Here is a 16,422-nt window from a genome sequence, read left to right as displayed (position 1 = left end):
GCAGCGACATATCAACAAAATAGTGGTTTCCACGAATTAATGTTTAGAAAGTAGACGTGAAATGCATATAACAGTCTGAGAAGACTCTATGTGATAAGATTTTTTTATAGTTACTCAGAAAGTTGCACATGTAGATGTATCTAATGATAGGCACTTCCCCCCCCTCCCCCGACGTGCAGAGCTGTATCACCATACTCGGCAGACACCATGCTAGACAACAATACGTATTTTGACAGCTAAAGACAGGACAGACACTGGTAGTCAGCACCAGTTTGCTCTCCTGTGGTTAAATGGGGTTACTGCGAATGGGATGTAAGAGAAACTGATATTCTTCCTCTGAAATCACACATTTCAAAAGCAACAATGGCTAACAAATCATATATCTTTGTGGATGAGTACCATACACTTACAGGAGAATCACGCTCTTTGGAACATGGAACCGTGAACAGAACAATGTGAAGGAGGACGATCCTAAAAACCCGGATTTTTTAAGAGGAGGGGCAGCTCCAACTTACCTCACCAGCACTGTGGCTGCGTTGTCTAGTCAAGTGCTGCCGATGCACTAACGCACTAGTGGGCCTGCTACTCTGCAAGGGAAGCCGGGGATCAATGAACGTGGTAGTGCGGGAATTGTGGTCAACAAAGAAAGCCTAGAGAAGGAGAAAGGAGAAAGAATTTATAGCCGGGACTTTTTTTTTTTTTTTTTTTTTTTAGTATGTCCAAGGTTAATGTCTATTCAGGATCTAGGTTTTATTCGTTGATGTGAGGCTTTCGAAAATCTTCCTCACATTACTGTGGCTTGCATTTCTCCTCAGCAGAAGAGGGATAACAGTTTTCCATCTCACCTAAAGGATGAATTCTTTAATGTGTTACTTCATTCATGTCTATAAAGTCCTTTGAAATTCTCATCCGACAAGCATCAGAAGCGGGAAGCTTTATTATATAAGATCATCAAGAAGAGAAGACTTAAATGTTTAATGAAAGTAATCCTGGTATGTATTCTCCCTTCCATTTCCTTCTAAGCATCTAAAAAGATGACATGAAGTGGCAAAACCATTCCCTTCTGTGAAATATTTACCATGTATTTATGAACACAATTGGGTGTATATACACCAAGTGTGACTGCATCCTGTGATGAACCACTATTACAGGCCAACAGGCATTTTTGCCATCCTCCCGATGGAACTATTCTAAGTTTGCTGACCTCTTAAAGAAAAACAAACAAACAAAAAGGTCAGTCAGGGACATAAAAATGATGGCAACAAAACCATTTAAACGAGGCAACTGGTGAGAGCTACTATATATTGGCCAGCCAGCCAATTGCTCAAAGCAAGGTCACAGAAGCGTGTATCCTGGAAAGCAAAAACCTCCTACAATTCCATCCAATCTGAACCTGAAAGATTTCTAAGCTCTGAAACTTGAACTTTTTCCAAGCGCTGAAATTTAAACTTTTTGCAGCATTAGGGCTGCACTTGGAAACCAGCGCTGTTCTATTTCAACATGCTTTGCTTTTTTCAGTCACAATGCTGGAAACATGTGGAAGTGGCAAAAAAAACCCCAAACCAACAACAGGGTTTTGAGCTGGAGAGTTACAGGAAAGTGACATCTGGTTTGAGGAATCAAAGAATCTGGACCAGCTGGGTGGTGGTCGGGGACTGCAGGAGCCATTTCTGGGTTTGGTGAGGTCCTTCAACCACAGTTTCATCAACAAATCAGTCCTGCAGTGTCAGCAAGAGAAACATTCTCATCTTCCCCCATCCTGACCACTTGTTCCATCCCTTGTGCGCCTTTCCTGCCCTGTGCAGGCACCAGTGTTTGTGTAGCCATGCAGTGAACCTTGCTGGGCAGCTGGTCCTGCCTAAAATGACTCTTACTGTCCCTCTCCCTGCTGGTTCCTCTAACCTCCACCAGCCCACCGAGGCTGAGAGGAGAGCAGAACTGGCTCTTTTGGCAGTGACACCAGCTTGCAGTGTTCTTGAAATCACTGTTTCAAATTGCTTGGTACAGCCAGACTAGAGAAAATGCAATTCTTCCATCTGCTATGATGAAGGTAGGTAGACAAACCAGCGTGTCATGCTATACAGCAACTAAATGCCAATTGTCGTTGGAGAAAATGTCCATACTTCCATTTCCCAAGGAAGGAGAAGCCTACGGAGGGACACCAGAATTGCAAAACCTTAGGAACACTCCAGAAGAGGGCAGGAAGCCTCCTGCAGCCCAAACAGCAATTGCCTATCCTGCAACCTGTGCCTACAGGCAAGGAATCACATCACCTGAAAAGTAAGAACTCTGTTTTGATCATCTGACATAGTTACAGATATGCATGCAGAACGACTGCTCCATGGTTCAAAAACTATTATAAAGTGTATTCAATAAATGCAATTTTAGGTGCAGCATTTGAGCCTGATGCAGGACTTGTTCATCCTGACAAATAACAACATCACCTGCAGCGCAAGCACAGAGATTAGAGAATGTGAAACCAGTGGGAAAGCAGAATGCAAACCATTTTGCAATTTCGGTTTGGGGCCTGCAAAATGACTGCAAGAGGTCACTGGAACATATCCAGTCTTTCTGAAAACGCTGATCCTAATTGATAGATTTATTTCATTTACCAGCAAGTGGTTGGTATAGGTTTGGTTTTAGTTGTTTTTAATGTCCCTCTATCTACTATTTTTTCTAGTCTGGTCTATATGCATTTATAAGGTGTGAAGTGCTTTCATTAAAACAAAAGTTGATTTCATTAAGTCAAATATAAAATCACTTTAAAAAAAAGTATTGATCCAATGTAGGAGAAAGTACTACCTAGAGTGACACTACACAGTTCTTGAGTTAACACAGCAATCTAATATTGCATGCAGTTGTTCCTTAGCATCACATTTAAATAAACAACTCAGTTTAAAAATTAAGTTAAGACAATCATGTCTTACTAAATATGAATGTTTATATGCCAGCTAGTAGCAGACTACTTTAAAATAAGGCACAAATTACTACTTTGAAGGTGAAGATAATCATTGGAGCTTCAAGGCTTTGGACTAATCTGGACATTGGCAAAAGCGTGGCTCACAGTCTGCTTTCAAAAAAATTCCTCTCATAACTCCTGTCTAGCTGTAATCCATAAATCTGTGATGCTTGAAGAGACTGACATAAGATGGGTAGTGCCAAAACTACATTTAGCCCATTAAACATGGATAGTTGCCCACGTTATCTTTCCAATTAAAGTCTATGAAACCTGCTAAAATAGCTTTTCTTCCCATTGAAGACGTTAATAATCAATTACAATGTATTCTTTCACCGTAGAAAGAAAAACCAGAAGTGACCTACAAGAACTTACTACGTATTGGCACATCTTGTGGAGATCTATTTAAAAAGTGTATACAGTTGCATCTGGCTTTAAAATACGCACACGTGCTTACATGTACAGCACAAACGCACCAGGGCGCTGATCTGTACAACACATGTGTGTATACATATGTACGTGGCAATGCAGAATTCCAAAGTTACCGGCCTGAGTTCTGCTCAGGGACCTGTCTAGCCTATACAACGCCTCCTGCTACCACCTTCTCCAATGGTCTTCTGCTTCCCTGTGGTCAGTGACCAATGAAGGTCCACCTGTAATGCCAATCAGAAACTACATCCTAGTTACGCCAGACCTTTGCATGCCAAACGTATTTTATCTTCTGTAGGGGACACAGAGAGGAGTGGGCAACTGGGCTTTGCTGTGCAGCTTTGAAGAGAGTTCCGAGGCAGGCAGTCCCCACCTGACCTTGGAAGACAGCCCACAAAGAGGACAAGCAACCAGGACCACACTGCCATTGGGGAGTAAAAACTCTAGTACTCAGCACTCCATAAGGGTCAGAACAATCACTGTGCCTTTGTGAGCAAGAGCATCAAGCCTCTCACTATGATATACTTAGAAAAATAAAGGAAAACCTCATCTCAGCACGGAAGACTAGCCAGGGAAAGGAAGTATAATTACATATTGTGGCATGGCTGATTTCTACTTACTTCTCTTTGGCTTTATGCTTTTATAAAGGCAGGACCAGTTTCAGTTTGGTCTCATCAAGCACTGCTCTCCCCATGTACCGGCCATCATCTCTCTCGAGTGCTGAATATCCTTTTCTACTGGCCACAAGTGCTACTTGTGATAAAGGCAATTCACTTAATGAAAATGAACAATACTGAGCCTAATTCAAAGTGAAGAAATCCCAGTGGGGGTTTATTCAGTGCTTCCCCTTGTTGATTAACGTTGTGGTAGCACCACTGTTACCAAATACCACAGCAGAAATCCAAAGGTCTAATTCTCTCTATGGAGAATCTATTAGAGTCAATTGAAAACTGCTCTATTCTTCAGGAGAAAACCAGCCTCTGAAGAACTGAACAGAAAAAGAATGACTATAAAAAGAAAAGCGTGAGGGAGGCAAAGAACAATGTTGGTATAATTGCACATGCCTAACTGTGCTGGTAATGAAAAAAAACAGTGCTTTCCAGAGTTAATAAACCCAAGAAGAAAACCACCCTCAAGCACTTTTTCTACCCTTCAGTTGTGAATCTGCCTGTAATCTTTTCAAGCATCGAGATCATTAGTTATATGGACATGCACAGCTAACTGCACCAAGACAGATAAAGGTAAGAACTGAGAAGCTTAATATGGTTATAGACCTAATTATACATATAAATGGCTGTTCTTTGATTTTAAAATATTTTATTAGAAATTGAAAAGCACTACCTGTTTTGAAAAACACTAAGACTGACAACTCTTTAATATCCCCATTAATGAAACTTCCTATACACAATTTCTTTCCTGTTAACCACTATATAACCAATAGAGTGATCATCCCCAAAGCTATTCCAGTCTTAAGTGCATCCATTTTATCTCAGGAACTGATGAACACTGGATCTACTTAGATTTTGGGTAGAGGACTCACCTAGAAATATGTTTAGCTATTAAAAAAACCCCGTGTAAATAATGCACGCTAATGAATCCCACTCAAGACTTTGAGTCTGATGAAGGGAAAAAAAAAATGTCCTAAGGAAAAGCTTGACAGTTAAACAATAAAAAAACTAATACAAATGGTTCAACAATAATTAAATAAAATTCAGTAGAAAATAAAGTAATGTTACATCTAAATTATCTTACGAGTACACAGGCAAAACTCCAAAGACTTCACTGAGGTACCTGTATTTACACAGTAGGTAAGTCTTTGCAAAAGAAGTTTTAAACATCCAAGGGAATCTAAACAACTTATTTCACTGTAAAAAGGTTACAGATTTTCTAGCAATTTTCCTTGCAATGATTAATACCCACTTTTCAGTCTCCTTCTCCTTTGCATATAATGTTTTGTCAGCACAGACAAGGAATTCCAGTCTTCTTTTGGCACAGGCAGGAGACAAGGATGCACACCTTTTACATCTGGAGAACTACGCGTACTTAGATTTTTGTTAAGAGCAACCAACTGAGTCCTGACATCACAACATCCAAGATCAGGCACCCAACAGAGATGTGTGTGCATTACAGTTACCTTGCCCTGATGGTCGTGTTTCATTTCCCAACCTCTTGGCAGCTCCAGCTGTTTGTTAGCAAACATGTTGAGGAAGCCCACCAAGTCACGATTATGCTGGTAGCGCTCAAAATGGTGGGTGTCCCGCCGGACTTTGGTGATCATGTGCTTCAAACACGTGTTATTTGTAAACATGCGGTAGGCACTCTGAAAAATAAATAACAGGAAATACTTTTAGAAGACAAAATTTCTCCTTAGTACAAAAGACAACAGTTCCACTGTAAATAAATTATCTAATCATCTATAAAACCTTAAAAATTATCTCCAACTAAGCCACAACAATATGAAAAACCATGGTCCTTTTCCTGGGGCTTTGGGACGTTTGATGTTTCTTATTTTGCTTGATATATACAAAATTTCATAATTGACTCACTTCACAAAAGTGTGAAATATATTACAGATTCTATTTACCACACTTGTCCCTGGAACTGTGAAGAATCCTATAGCATTAAAATTACTTTAAAAGTGGAGATTTCATAGATATGTTCTGATATCTGGAATAATTAGTTGAATACAGCAATAAAGCTGTTAAGTTTTCTGCAGGGCAGGAATACATAAGCTTGTAGAAATCTACATAAATACTGTTTCCAGCTATTGATTTTTCAAAAATACCCTATCACTGCATGTCCACGTGGAGTTTACGTAATAAAATTAAACTAAGAGAGTAAAACGAGAGCCCTAGGGAATCGGAAAAACTTTAAATAAAAGGGGTAAAATAAACAGTTAATGCTGTTCCCTTCATAAAAAACCCAGCCAAGCAGAAACCAGGTCTTTCTCTCAGGATGAGCAAGAGACCAAAGCCAAGACATAGGCCCTCCTACTGCACTGCGCCGTCATCTATATCACTCTGTGCCCCTGCACTTCCAGCCCTTGGCCAGAGGTCTTTTCTACCTCTGTCCTACTTCATATATTCAAGATAAAGCTATGCAAGCTAAGCAGAATTATTCAGGTACAGACAAGCATACGTATTATACCAAACCCAAACTAACACTGACCAGGAATTAAAAAAACCACCCTGAATTATTAACAAGTGTGCTTGCAGACAATAAATTATTAATTCTGTTACTTCTGTTTACACTACACTTCCCATTACACAAAGGAAAAAAAAATTGAAAAAAAAAAAAAAAGATATAAGAAGAACTGAAGAACAGGCAAAACAGAAAAGGAAAACATATATTAAGATGCTTTTGTGTTCAGGGTGAGATCTAACATGTTCTGATATAAACCAGGCCACTCGGGGGAAACAAATCATCCATATACAGCAAAGTGATCTTAAAAAATAAGCATCATTTTCATTCTTAGAATTGTCTCTAACCCTCTGCAAAGCACAGTAAGAAAGCTATTGCTTCGATAAGCAACTGAGTTGTGACATAATAAAGATGAATTGAGTGCAAAGTAAAAACCATGGAAGCTATAATACCAACTAGGATGCCTCTAATAGCCCAACTGCAAAGAATGACGAGTGTTTGAATTTATCCGGCCTCCCTAGATACTACCAATATCTTAGCATCAAACGCTGAGCAATGTCTTTGTACACAAGACAACTATATTTATAAGCACACATTTATGAAAGTCTTTCAGCTGTAGACACTATACTTACAGGGTTAGAATGCAGCACTGTAAAGAACTCTGGGCTGATAAGGAATTTCACAGGGGGAGACTGGAGCAATAAAGTAAGTCTGGATCTGGAGGTAGAGTGAGGCAGCACGTTCTCTCTTCGAAAATCTAACAGCAAAGTGAACAACAAAGACTTCCAGTAATAATCATTACCAAAACACCACTGCAAACAACTATATTCATTTGAATCACACAAGCAAGAAAAGCACGAGGTATACAACTATTGCAGATTTATTAAGTATTCTCCAAGTAAGTGTACCTGAATGTCTTCTAACACACAACTGAAGTCCCTCAAAATACCACAGTCTTAGTTCAGTAACTTTTACTTGTTGCCTTTGGTGAACAATCATTAAAGAGAAAAAAAACCATCCAATTTTTTGGGTTACCAAACATGTGCTTGGGTGTAAGATGCAAGAAGGTCCCTGCAGCCAGCCCACATTACTATACTGTAGCTGTATGCGCTAAGTTATTTTTTAAATGCTAACTAATGGATATAAAAGTCATTGCCCACTTAAAAATGTTTCATTCCTCCTTTAGGAAAAAAGCCAATAAATCACTGCCGTTAACACAGCCCCAATCCTGATATTTAAGCAACTTATGTAAGGTACTTTCTTGGCAACCTTTTCCTTTCAAGTTTCAACTTTCAGTAAACATTTGGTGGTTCTCCTAGCAACTGCACAAGGGCACTGATTTTTCACCAGTACCAGGAACTGAAATATATTATGAGTGGTATTTCTTAAGATGTTAAGAGTTCAATTACCTTTGAAAATCAACAGGACATTTGGATGCATATTTTAACATAAATAAAAATTGCAAATTCAGATTGGGTCTGCACTGATTTGACTCTAAAATGTATGCTATCTTCCACATTTCACAGTTTCTTTCACATACCGCTGTAATTCGCACAGCTGCCCATCAAATGAACATTAATCACCTAGAACACAGCTACCGTGGATATAAAAGAGCATAAGCCACAGGCAGAGAAAGGAGAAGAGAGGCAGTGAATGAGACTCTAAACTGATGGAAAAGTAAGAAGAAATTAAAAAAGAGAAGGAAAAGGACAAAGAGTAGAATTCCAAATATGGACGGGTAAATATTACGGAATAAAGGGAATGGGGAAAATAAAGACGTTCATTCTAGGTGTTAAAGGAAACTGGAAAATGGGAAGGTAATAAGGACAAGATGCGTAGATGACCAAAGAGGATTTTTAGAGACACTTAAACGGTAGACGGCGAGCCCTTCCCCTCGAGGCCTGTCTCTGGAGTGACTGTGTAGCACAGAATGCCCTGAAGCTCTGCCTGAGTGCTTGGGGTGGGAGTTTCTCCCAGGCATGCACAGCAGCTGCACGTCAGCTCTGTACTGGTACCAAACTGGGGTGTACCCCAGCCACTTCTCACGCCCTGGGAGATGCTGTGACATGCTGCAGACAGGCCCGCTGTCACAGGCTGGGGAATCCGGAAACCAGAATGTGTCACCAGGTGCGGAGGTTCTTCCAGTTCTGACGTGCATGAATTTGATTGACAAAAAGCCTGTTCAGCTGAACTTGCCGATTAGTGTTTAGCCTGAATTTGCTTTAAACTGGTTTGTTTACAGCACAACAAACCATCTAGCTGCACATGCACAAAGGCAGAAAAGGCTATGGCAGCAGCAAGGAGAAAAAAAATATCCGAAGAGAGCGCTTGGCTAAATCACAAGTTCTGCAATGACTTGAAACCAAAGAAAGGGTGCCATTGCTTGGGCATCAGATTAATTTAGGAAAGAGTATTATAAGAGAATATCAAAAGCCTCGGGAGACAAAGCCAAAGCACATAATAACACACAACTATGCAAGGGACTGGATGGGTAACAAATTAACCTTATAAATGTATCAGTGAGTTAGTAGTAGGAAGATTATGGAGAGAACTGCCTAGCCAGAAGAAAAACTAGTTATCATACTTAGAGCTCATTAAAAAAAAAAAATCTTTCCTTCTGTCTTCAGTCAAAAAGTTAACACCAATCAGACAACCAGAACAACTGAAAAACGGAAGAAAGAGAACTTTCTTCTTAGGCTAGTTTAGGTAAAGAGCAGGTTAAAGACTGCTGTGCAAATCAGAGGGTTTTCAAACCCTTTGGGCTTGATGAAGTGTATTCCAACACACTTAGGAAACTAGGCAAAGCAATCTCTGAGACACTGGTCATTATTTCAGAGGTCTGAAGGAGTTCTCAGAAGAAAAGACATATATATTATATCCATTTATCCAAAGAATATGTAAAAAAAAAGATGAAGGAAATATAGATGAATTGACATATTTTCTATTCTCAGACTTATGAAATGTCATACTAGTTAATACAATGAGAATACATCAAGGTAGAGAAACGCAAATAACTAGGATTGCTGAAAAATGAATTATAACAAACTAAGTTATTTTCTACTAAAGTGGTGTAAAGGCCACATATTTTGATGTTAATGAGGCCTTTAATACTGTCCACATGACACCCTCCTAATCATGTTTGGTGAAAAATTACCTGAAACAGATGGTTTGCAAAAATGTATGGAAGAGCAGTTATAATTTATGTGAAACAAAAAGAGCACACCAAATGATGTTTCACTGAGATCTGTCCGGGTCTGGTCCTATTCATTATTTCTATTAATGACTGGATAGGAAGGACAGAACTTGGTCCAGCTAGAAGATGATGCAGTACTTGGACAGCAGGATGGACAAGATTCAAAACCATAGTGACACGTTAGAAAAGTGCAAAGACCTGTGTGCAGGTACGGATAATCAACAGCACAAACATCAGATGAAAAACACATCTGTGCCAGAGACCAGTACACCAAGTTCTGGACCCGATTTCAGCAGGTCAGAGACTGAACACTGGTGTTCAGTGTCAAACTATCAGAAAAAAAGTAATTATGCAATGAATGTACAAGGAGTGTTGTATGAAAGACGTGACATTTCCGCAATCTCTTCAGTGCAGTAGTCACAGGTTTGTTTAATTTTCTGAAATAAACCTCAGGAACTGCAGACCAACCACAGGCAATCCTGACAAGGCCAACAAAATAACTGGAGAACTAAAAACACAAGCCATAAGGAAAGAGTAGCAAGTAATGGATTTAAGAATATGAGAATAAGAATTATTAGAATATATTATAATATAGTAATATATAATATATTATAGGACTAAGAAGAACAGTATGGGTAGATTGTCTAAAGAAGTTACAGAACGTCCATCAACTGAAGAACATGTTATAAGAACACAAGACAGAATTTGCCAAGTATGGTTTAGGTAGAGCTCATCCTATCTATCTTCAGCACAGAGATGAAGCCAATGACTGTCCCAAGTCCTTTCTAGTCCTATATTCTACCATTTCAAAATGCAATAGCAGATTCAAAATATTTGTAACTCAGACCACACAATTTTATACTTTTTCACTGCAAATGTCCCACCTATATTTTCGCCCAGTCAGGTACTGACAGAAAAATGCTCCAAGTCTCACATACGTCTCCTCAGTGTATTGAGCAGGCTGAGCCATAATTTTCAAAAACTACACAGCAATGAACACAAATGGTTCTATTTTCACCCAGACTTTCAGGGGAATAAGTTAGGTTCTGCCTTATGTCACTCTCATTTAATCATCTATGACATGAGTGTTTCTTTGGGGCGGGGGGCTGGTGCTGGTGGGTTATTTTTTAACCTGCATTAGAATGGTGAAAGTCAGTTTCCTCTCCAGCTCCATCCACGGCATTTGTATGCTCTTCAGGCCTGTCGTTAGTCATTGTTCTTCGGATGCTCTGGTACCTAGGGTTAGAAAACTGGACTTTATATATAGTATATGGTAACTATGATCCAATTCTGGCTCTAAGGGAGCTTGCCCATCTTCTCTGCCATGTAGGTTAATATACATTGACCTCTAACTCCTGCATTAATACCCTTTTGAATTTCTGAAAACCATTACCACAAGGGTTTTTTTTAGCTACATAGCTTATGAGCACAGGTGGAACACAAAAGAAGCCCACATGCTAATTAAAAGGGCCAGCCACATAAAAATAAATACATATAGTCAGCTGCGGTAGCAACTGTGACCCTGTCTTCATACTCAGCCTCATAACAGTGAGGGCAGCTTTGCAAGCACACAATTCACAAACACCACTGGTAATTCTTACCGGCGATTCAGCTGTTCCATTTGCTGTATGGAATTTGACCTCTGGAGAATCTGTGGGGCTGGGGGGGCTGTGGGTCGCTGCCATGTTGTTGTCCTGTTCACGTGGTCCACATAAAAAATCCGTCCATGGCTGTCAATCCGAGCCTCCCAGTCTAAGTAGCAATAAAATACTGTGAACTGCGAAGGTCTTGGGGTTTATTAATTTCTTTAGAGAGAGGTATTTAATATATATATATTTATTCAATTAGTGACATTATATATATATTTATATATATATAATGTCACTAACAATCTATTTCAAGTTACTGTTTCTCTTTTACAGGATGACTTCAGCACAGAACTTTCTTACTGAAAGGGTAAGCAACATGGCTTTTCCCTATTTTATCTTGTAAATCAAATTCCCCAATGTCGGTAAGATTCTGTGGAATCCATATCTAATAATTCCTATTACTTTCTCTATTCTTATTTCCCACTAACCAGTAATTGTTCCACGGGAAAAAAAAAAATAATCAGGATACTTAGACTAATTCTCTTGGGCTGAAGTAATTTAGATCCAATCTGTGAGGCTTATTCCAATGCAAAAGGCCAATGGGTAAGTACCCAAACCCTCACAATACTGGACACCTGTCACTGTTTTTCCCCAGCTAATAGTAACAGCAATAAAAAAGATGCCAGTGCTGTTTCTTTATTTACATGCACCTATGTTAAAAGCAAGCAGACCTGCCAGAAAAGACGCGCAATTATAACAATAAAACTCCATATATTAAATGCATGCCCCAGAATTGCCAATTATGCAACTATCATGGAAAATTCAACTTCTTATGGAAGTGGTAACTATCATGCCGTCCACTGGTTTTGCAGCACAAGCTACAGACAGTGTTAGCAGTCTAGACCATAGAGACATGCCAGGAAAGCAGAGATGAAGGCACTGGAACCTTCCCCCAACCACAACTGGCTTGGTGCTCAGTGGAAACCAGTTCCATCACAACACCTAGGCCTTTAAGCTTTCTGGGGCAGAAACACCATCGTCTGCCTAACAACTGCTCTGAAAATGAACAAGATACCAAGACACTGATCATGGCTAGGGTCCATGCAACAACAATAAAATACTGAAATATTTTATATACAGAACAGACATGCCTGATTCCTGGACACTAGCAACTGTAGAAAAAGTGCAGACCGTTTAGCACATCAGTTGAAAAAACTGCCTTTGAGAGCTCAGGCTTCTAGACGAGACTTTCTAGATTGCAAGTTTAGGTGAAAACATCAGTCACGGCAGCAACATTTCTAAACCCATTGACAAGCAACCAATCCTAAATGACCACCACTCTGCGAGGAAAGACGGCATAAAAATGTCTTGACAGCAGAGGAGGAGAACTAAATTCTACTGTAAAGCATTTGATACTGACAGCTTTAAAACCTCGGGCATCGTTACTGTACGCACACTATGGCTTCTGTCAAGTCTTGGAGGCAGCCCAGTGGCTCACTGCATTAACCGTAGGGCCTCAGCTGACTCACAAAGAGGGAGGGAGGGCAGGTTTTGAGATAAATTCATGGTGTCACCTCCACATGACAGCTGTGTACTTCAGCTGGCCACAATGCAAATGACTATTCTATTGTCATGATGGACAATCAAACCAGCCTATTAATGTTTATAAAGTGTTTCTACTATGAACAAGAGCTATGCAGGAAAGTAAGCTCAGAGGAAGAAATAGGATAGGAATAAAGAGAACCATTTAAGGAACAAAGTGCAATTTCAGGAGGAAAAATTCAAAATTTTGTACTATACTGTAAATTTAATATACAAGTTTAGAAATAAAACTCCAATGCAAAGTTTCTGGCATAATCACTACATTTGCTATTGAAAATGTAATACATTTGAAAGTTACTATTTTGCTTAATGTCAAACCCTAAAGCACTGTATAATAGCTGAGGTTTTTCTTGCGGTGTTTATATGTCCAATTCTGACACACAGTCACCATTTCTGTAATGTGGTCTTGCAGAATAAAAGCATTTTTGCCTGCACTCAATTTTAAATACACAAGTTTAAACACTTGGGCAATGGCTTCTAAAGTAAAGCACCTGCACATAAGTAATGACAGACAAGGATATCCTCCGTTAGTCAAATGTTACAAATAACTTAAATTTTGCAATTCAGCAAGCTAATTCATCAAGGTTGTGTGGTCAAGCTTATTTGTTGATTTTTCCCCAAGAATGTAGGAACTGGAACATAATGTTGCATATTATAGGCAGAAATACTAGATAAATATTTTCAACTCTTTAATTTAGCTTACACACAACTGAAAGAAATAATCCTGGTTTTCCTTCTTCGTTTCCGATTCTGGTGAAACAACAAATAGAATACAATCCAAATTACAAAGAAATTGCAGTTTATAACTCAAAATTGTATTCTAAATGTTTTCTCCATTTTTTCACTATTATTAAAACTCTGTATCTGAAAGCAGAGCTTTGAAGGGAAAAACTGAATCTAGGTAACAATTAGTACTTAAGATTTTATTCACATTAGCAAATGATCTACATAAAGATCGCATTGGGCTTTGGTTGTAAAGCGGAGATGTGTATATGCATGCCTATGAATGACTGTGTAAAACTTCCAGCAAATGTTAGAATACCACACAGCCAAACCTTTCCCTTAACATTCCAACAGTTTTCCCAAGTAGTTATTATAGTGTATGGTTTATTTCTGAAACACAAAAAGCAATCTATGTATAAACCAATAAACCTATACTATAAAAGCCATCTCTGTGCATTTCTCATTTATTACATTGCTCTCTAGTATTTCCCGTAATGTTCTCTGTCTTTTTCAATATGAAAAGTGATAAAAATGCAACTGAGATATGTCTCTCCCAGGCACAATTTTGTAAAACGTAATACTGGTTTACTGAGGTGGCAGTTAACTTTAGGATCTGTACACAGGACAAATTTGTTACATGCACTGATAATAACAGAAGCTCAGGGAACAAAAACAACTCACAACCCTGGCTTTCCAATATCCAGTTATACTCGTGTTCTGCTATCAGGCTCCTCCCAGTTACCCTCTCCAATTACAGAGCAAGCACAGTCCCATTCCATACTGTGAAATAAGGATCTATTGATTTTACACTAAATAGCTGAACTCCTGACTCCTTTAAAGTAGCAGAGCTTTGCCACAGACTTCAGTGTGTCTGAATTTAACTTTCTCTAATACTAAATGGATTTTCACTGCCCCACGATTAAGCAAGTGAATCAGTCCACCAACTGGCAGCAATGTATTTTCCATATGCATTAAAGAAATTAGAATTTATCTGTCGATTTAGGCTCATCTATCTGTTGCTTAATACCTACGTTTATTTTAACTCAGTAAGTCTTCACACTACCTCAAAAAATGCAAGAAACACACAGACACCTTTCACAAAATCTGCAGAGATTAAAGATGTTATATATTTCTTTGTAAACCATGACAATACAAGAAGTATTTAGAGGTTTCAGAGTGCTTGACGACTTTTGCTCCAAGTGTCTCATACAGCGTATCACTTCCCCTCCCTCCCCATGTGCACTGCATGCGGAAAAAGCAGCACCGCGCCTTCCTGCTTCTCCGCAAATGTCACTCAGCACACCTGTATGCACCAGGTGTAACTACCATAACCCGTCCTGCAGCCTGCAGCCCGAGCACAACGCCTTTTACAAAACAGCACTGGACTTCGCCATCATCGCTCCTCACTTAGAACTTCTCAGCTGTTCATTTTCAGTTCTCACATTTAAAAAAGAAATGTAACGAGATCTCAGTAATGAGATCCAGGCAGCTTAGCCCCCAATTAAAGTATGAAGAACCTCACTTGGTGGTAGAGCCTCATCCACTCTCTGGTACCGACTAACGTCCTGACGTACCGAAGGCAGCGACCTCAAGGGCTGATGGCCATTGGCTTGAGAACCTGGAAGCAAAACGCCCACAAATTATTTTTTCAGTCGATGTGGGGAAGCCCTAGAGTTGCCTCGCAAGTGAACGAGACATGCTAAACCTTCTGAGGACTACAGTGTTTTAGGATAGATCTAACAGCCTTCAATTTTTTTAGGCAAAACAAGTTAGGTCTACAGTTCTAGGCAAGTGATTTCTCTGGGATGTGCTGCAGTCTTCGTCTGGAAAATGTCACTTATTGGGATGTGGCACATCCACCTGTGACCAGCAGAAACCAGGGCACAGAAACAGCAGTGTGTGCCTGAGCCACACCCCAGCAAGGGACAAGGACAAAGCTCCACCTGGCCCCGGCAGACGCCTTGCTGTAAGAGTGGGAGGTGAAGGTCCACTAGCCTTCCTTGCTGTGGCCACACTGATCTGCAAAACACGGTGCAACCTGACAGCTAATAAAAAGAGAGTCCCAAATGTCTAGAAAATGCCGTAAAATAAAGTATTGACAGTATTTGAAATAAATATCCAAATCGTTCTTTCCAAATCAGAGCTGAAAATGAGCAGATCTCAAAACTTTTGAAATGTTATGAAACAGACACATTTAGAAACCCACTTGATTAGATCCATTTCAATTCCTGAAGAAACTGAACAGTTAATCCATTAGGGACACATTTCTACTTTCAGTGACTTTAACGAGACACAAAATGCTAAACTGTTAAAACAATTTTACAAATGGTAAAAGTTTTAGTGTTAACTTGAGTAACACATTCCTCTCCTCCCATGGTTCCAGCTGTGTTAGGATGTGTCTATATAGATAGGGAATGGGGAAAGGGAAGATAAAACAACCCGAAGCATGACTAAAAAACAATTCTTCCCCCCCCCCCCCTTTCTTTTCATTACTTTTATGTTTTAATGCTAATACAGAAACATGCAAAAGAAAAGACCCAAATATAAATTCTAGATTGCATTTCATAGTTTGGGGATTTTTGTCCCCCTCTCATTACCATTTTGATTAGCAAGCAGGGTAATATTGTGGAGTTCTTTCCTCCTCTTCATCCTCCTTCTCACTACTCTCTCAAGAACTAAAATATATCCCATTTCAAAACAAACATGTCTCAGATATTTCAGGTTTGATTTTTTGTTAAACCAAAAACCCCAGGAGTCTCTTGAAGAAGGGAATAAACCTCAAAGGAACA

General features: G+C 39.4%; 1 protein-coding gene across 3 annotated transcripts in view; it reads right to left on the bottom strand.

Moving 5' to 3' along the window:
* The window catches only part of HECW2 (HECT, C2 and WW domain containing E3 ubiquitin protein ligase 2), a 202,633-nt gene that overhangs the window by 40,240 nt on the left and 145,971 nt on the right, over positions 1–16,422 (bottom strand). For all 3 annotated transcript variants that reach the window (XM_080399346.1, XM_080399347.1, XM_080399348.1), the window contains 6 exons: positions 15,156–15,251; positions 11,321–11,471; positions 10,852–10,955; positions 7,159–7,283; positions 5,520–5,705; positions 516–650 (listed from right to left, as the gene is read on the bottom strand). In XM_080399346.1, the coding sequence (XP_080255472.1) occupies positions 516–650; positions 5,520–5,705; positions 7,159–7,283; positions 10,852–10,955; positions 11,321–11,471; positions 15,156–15,251 (797 nt within the window). The remainder of the gene's footprint in view (positions 1–515; positions 651–5,519; positions 5,706–7,158; positions 7,284–10,851; positions 10,956–11,320; positions 11,472–15,155; positions 15,252–16,422) is intronic.

This window comes from Falco punctatus, assembly GCF_963210335.1.
Source record: "Falco punctatus genome assembly, chromosome: 8".
Taxonomy (NCBI): Eukaryota; Metazoa; Chordata; class Aves; order Falconiformes; family Falconidae; genus Falco; species Falco punctatus.
This window is presented reverse-complemented; position numbering and strand designations above follow the sequence as displayed.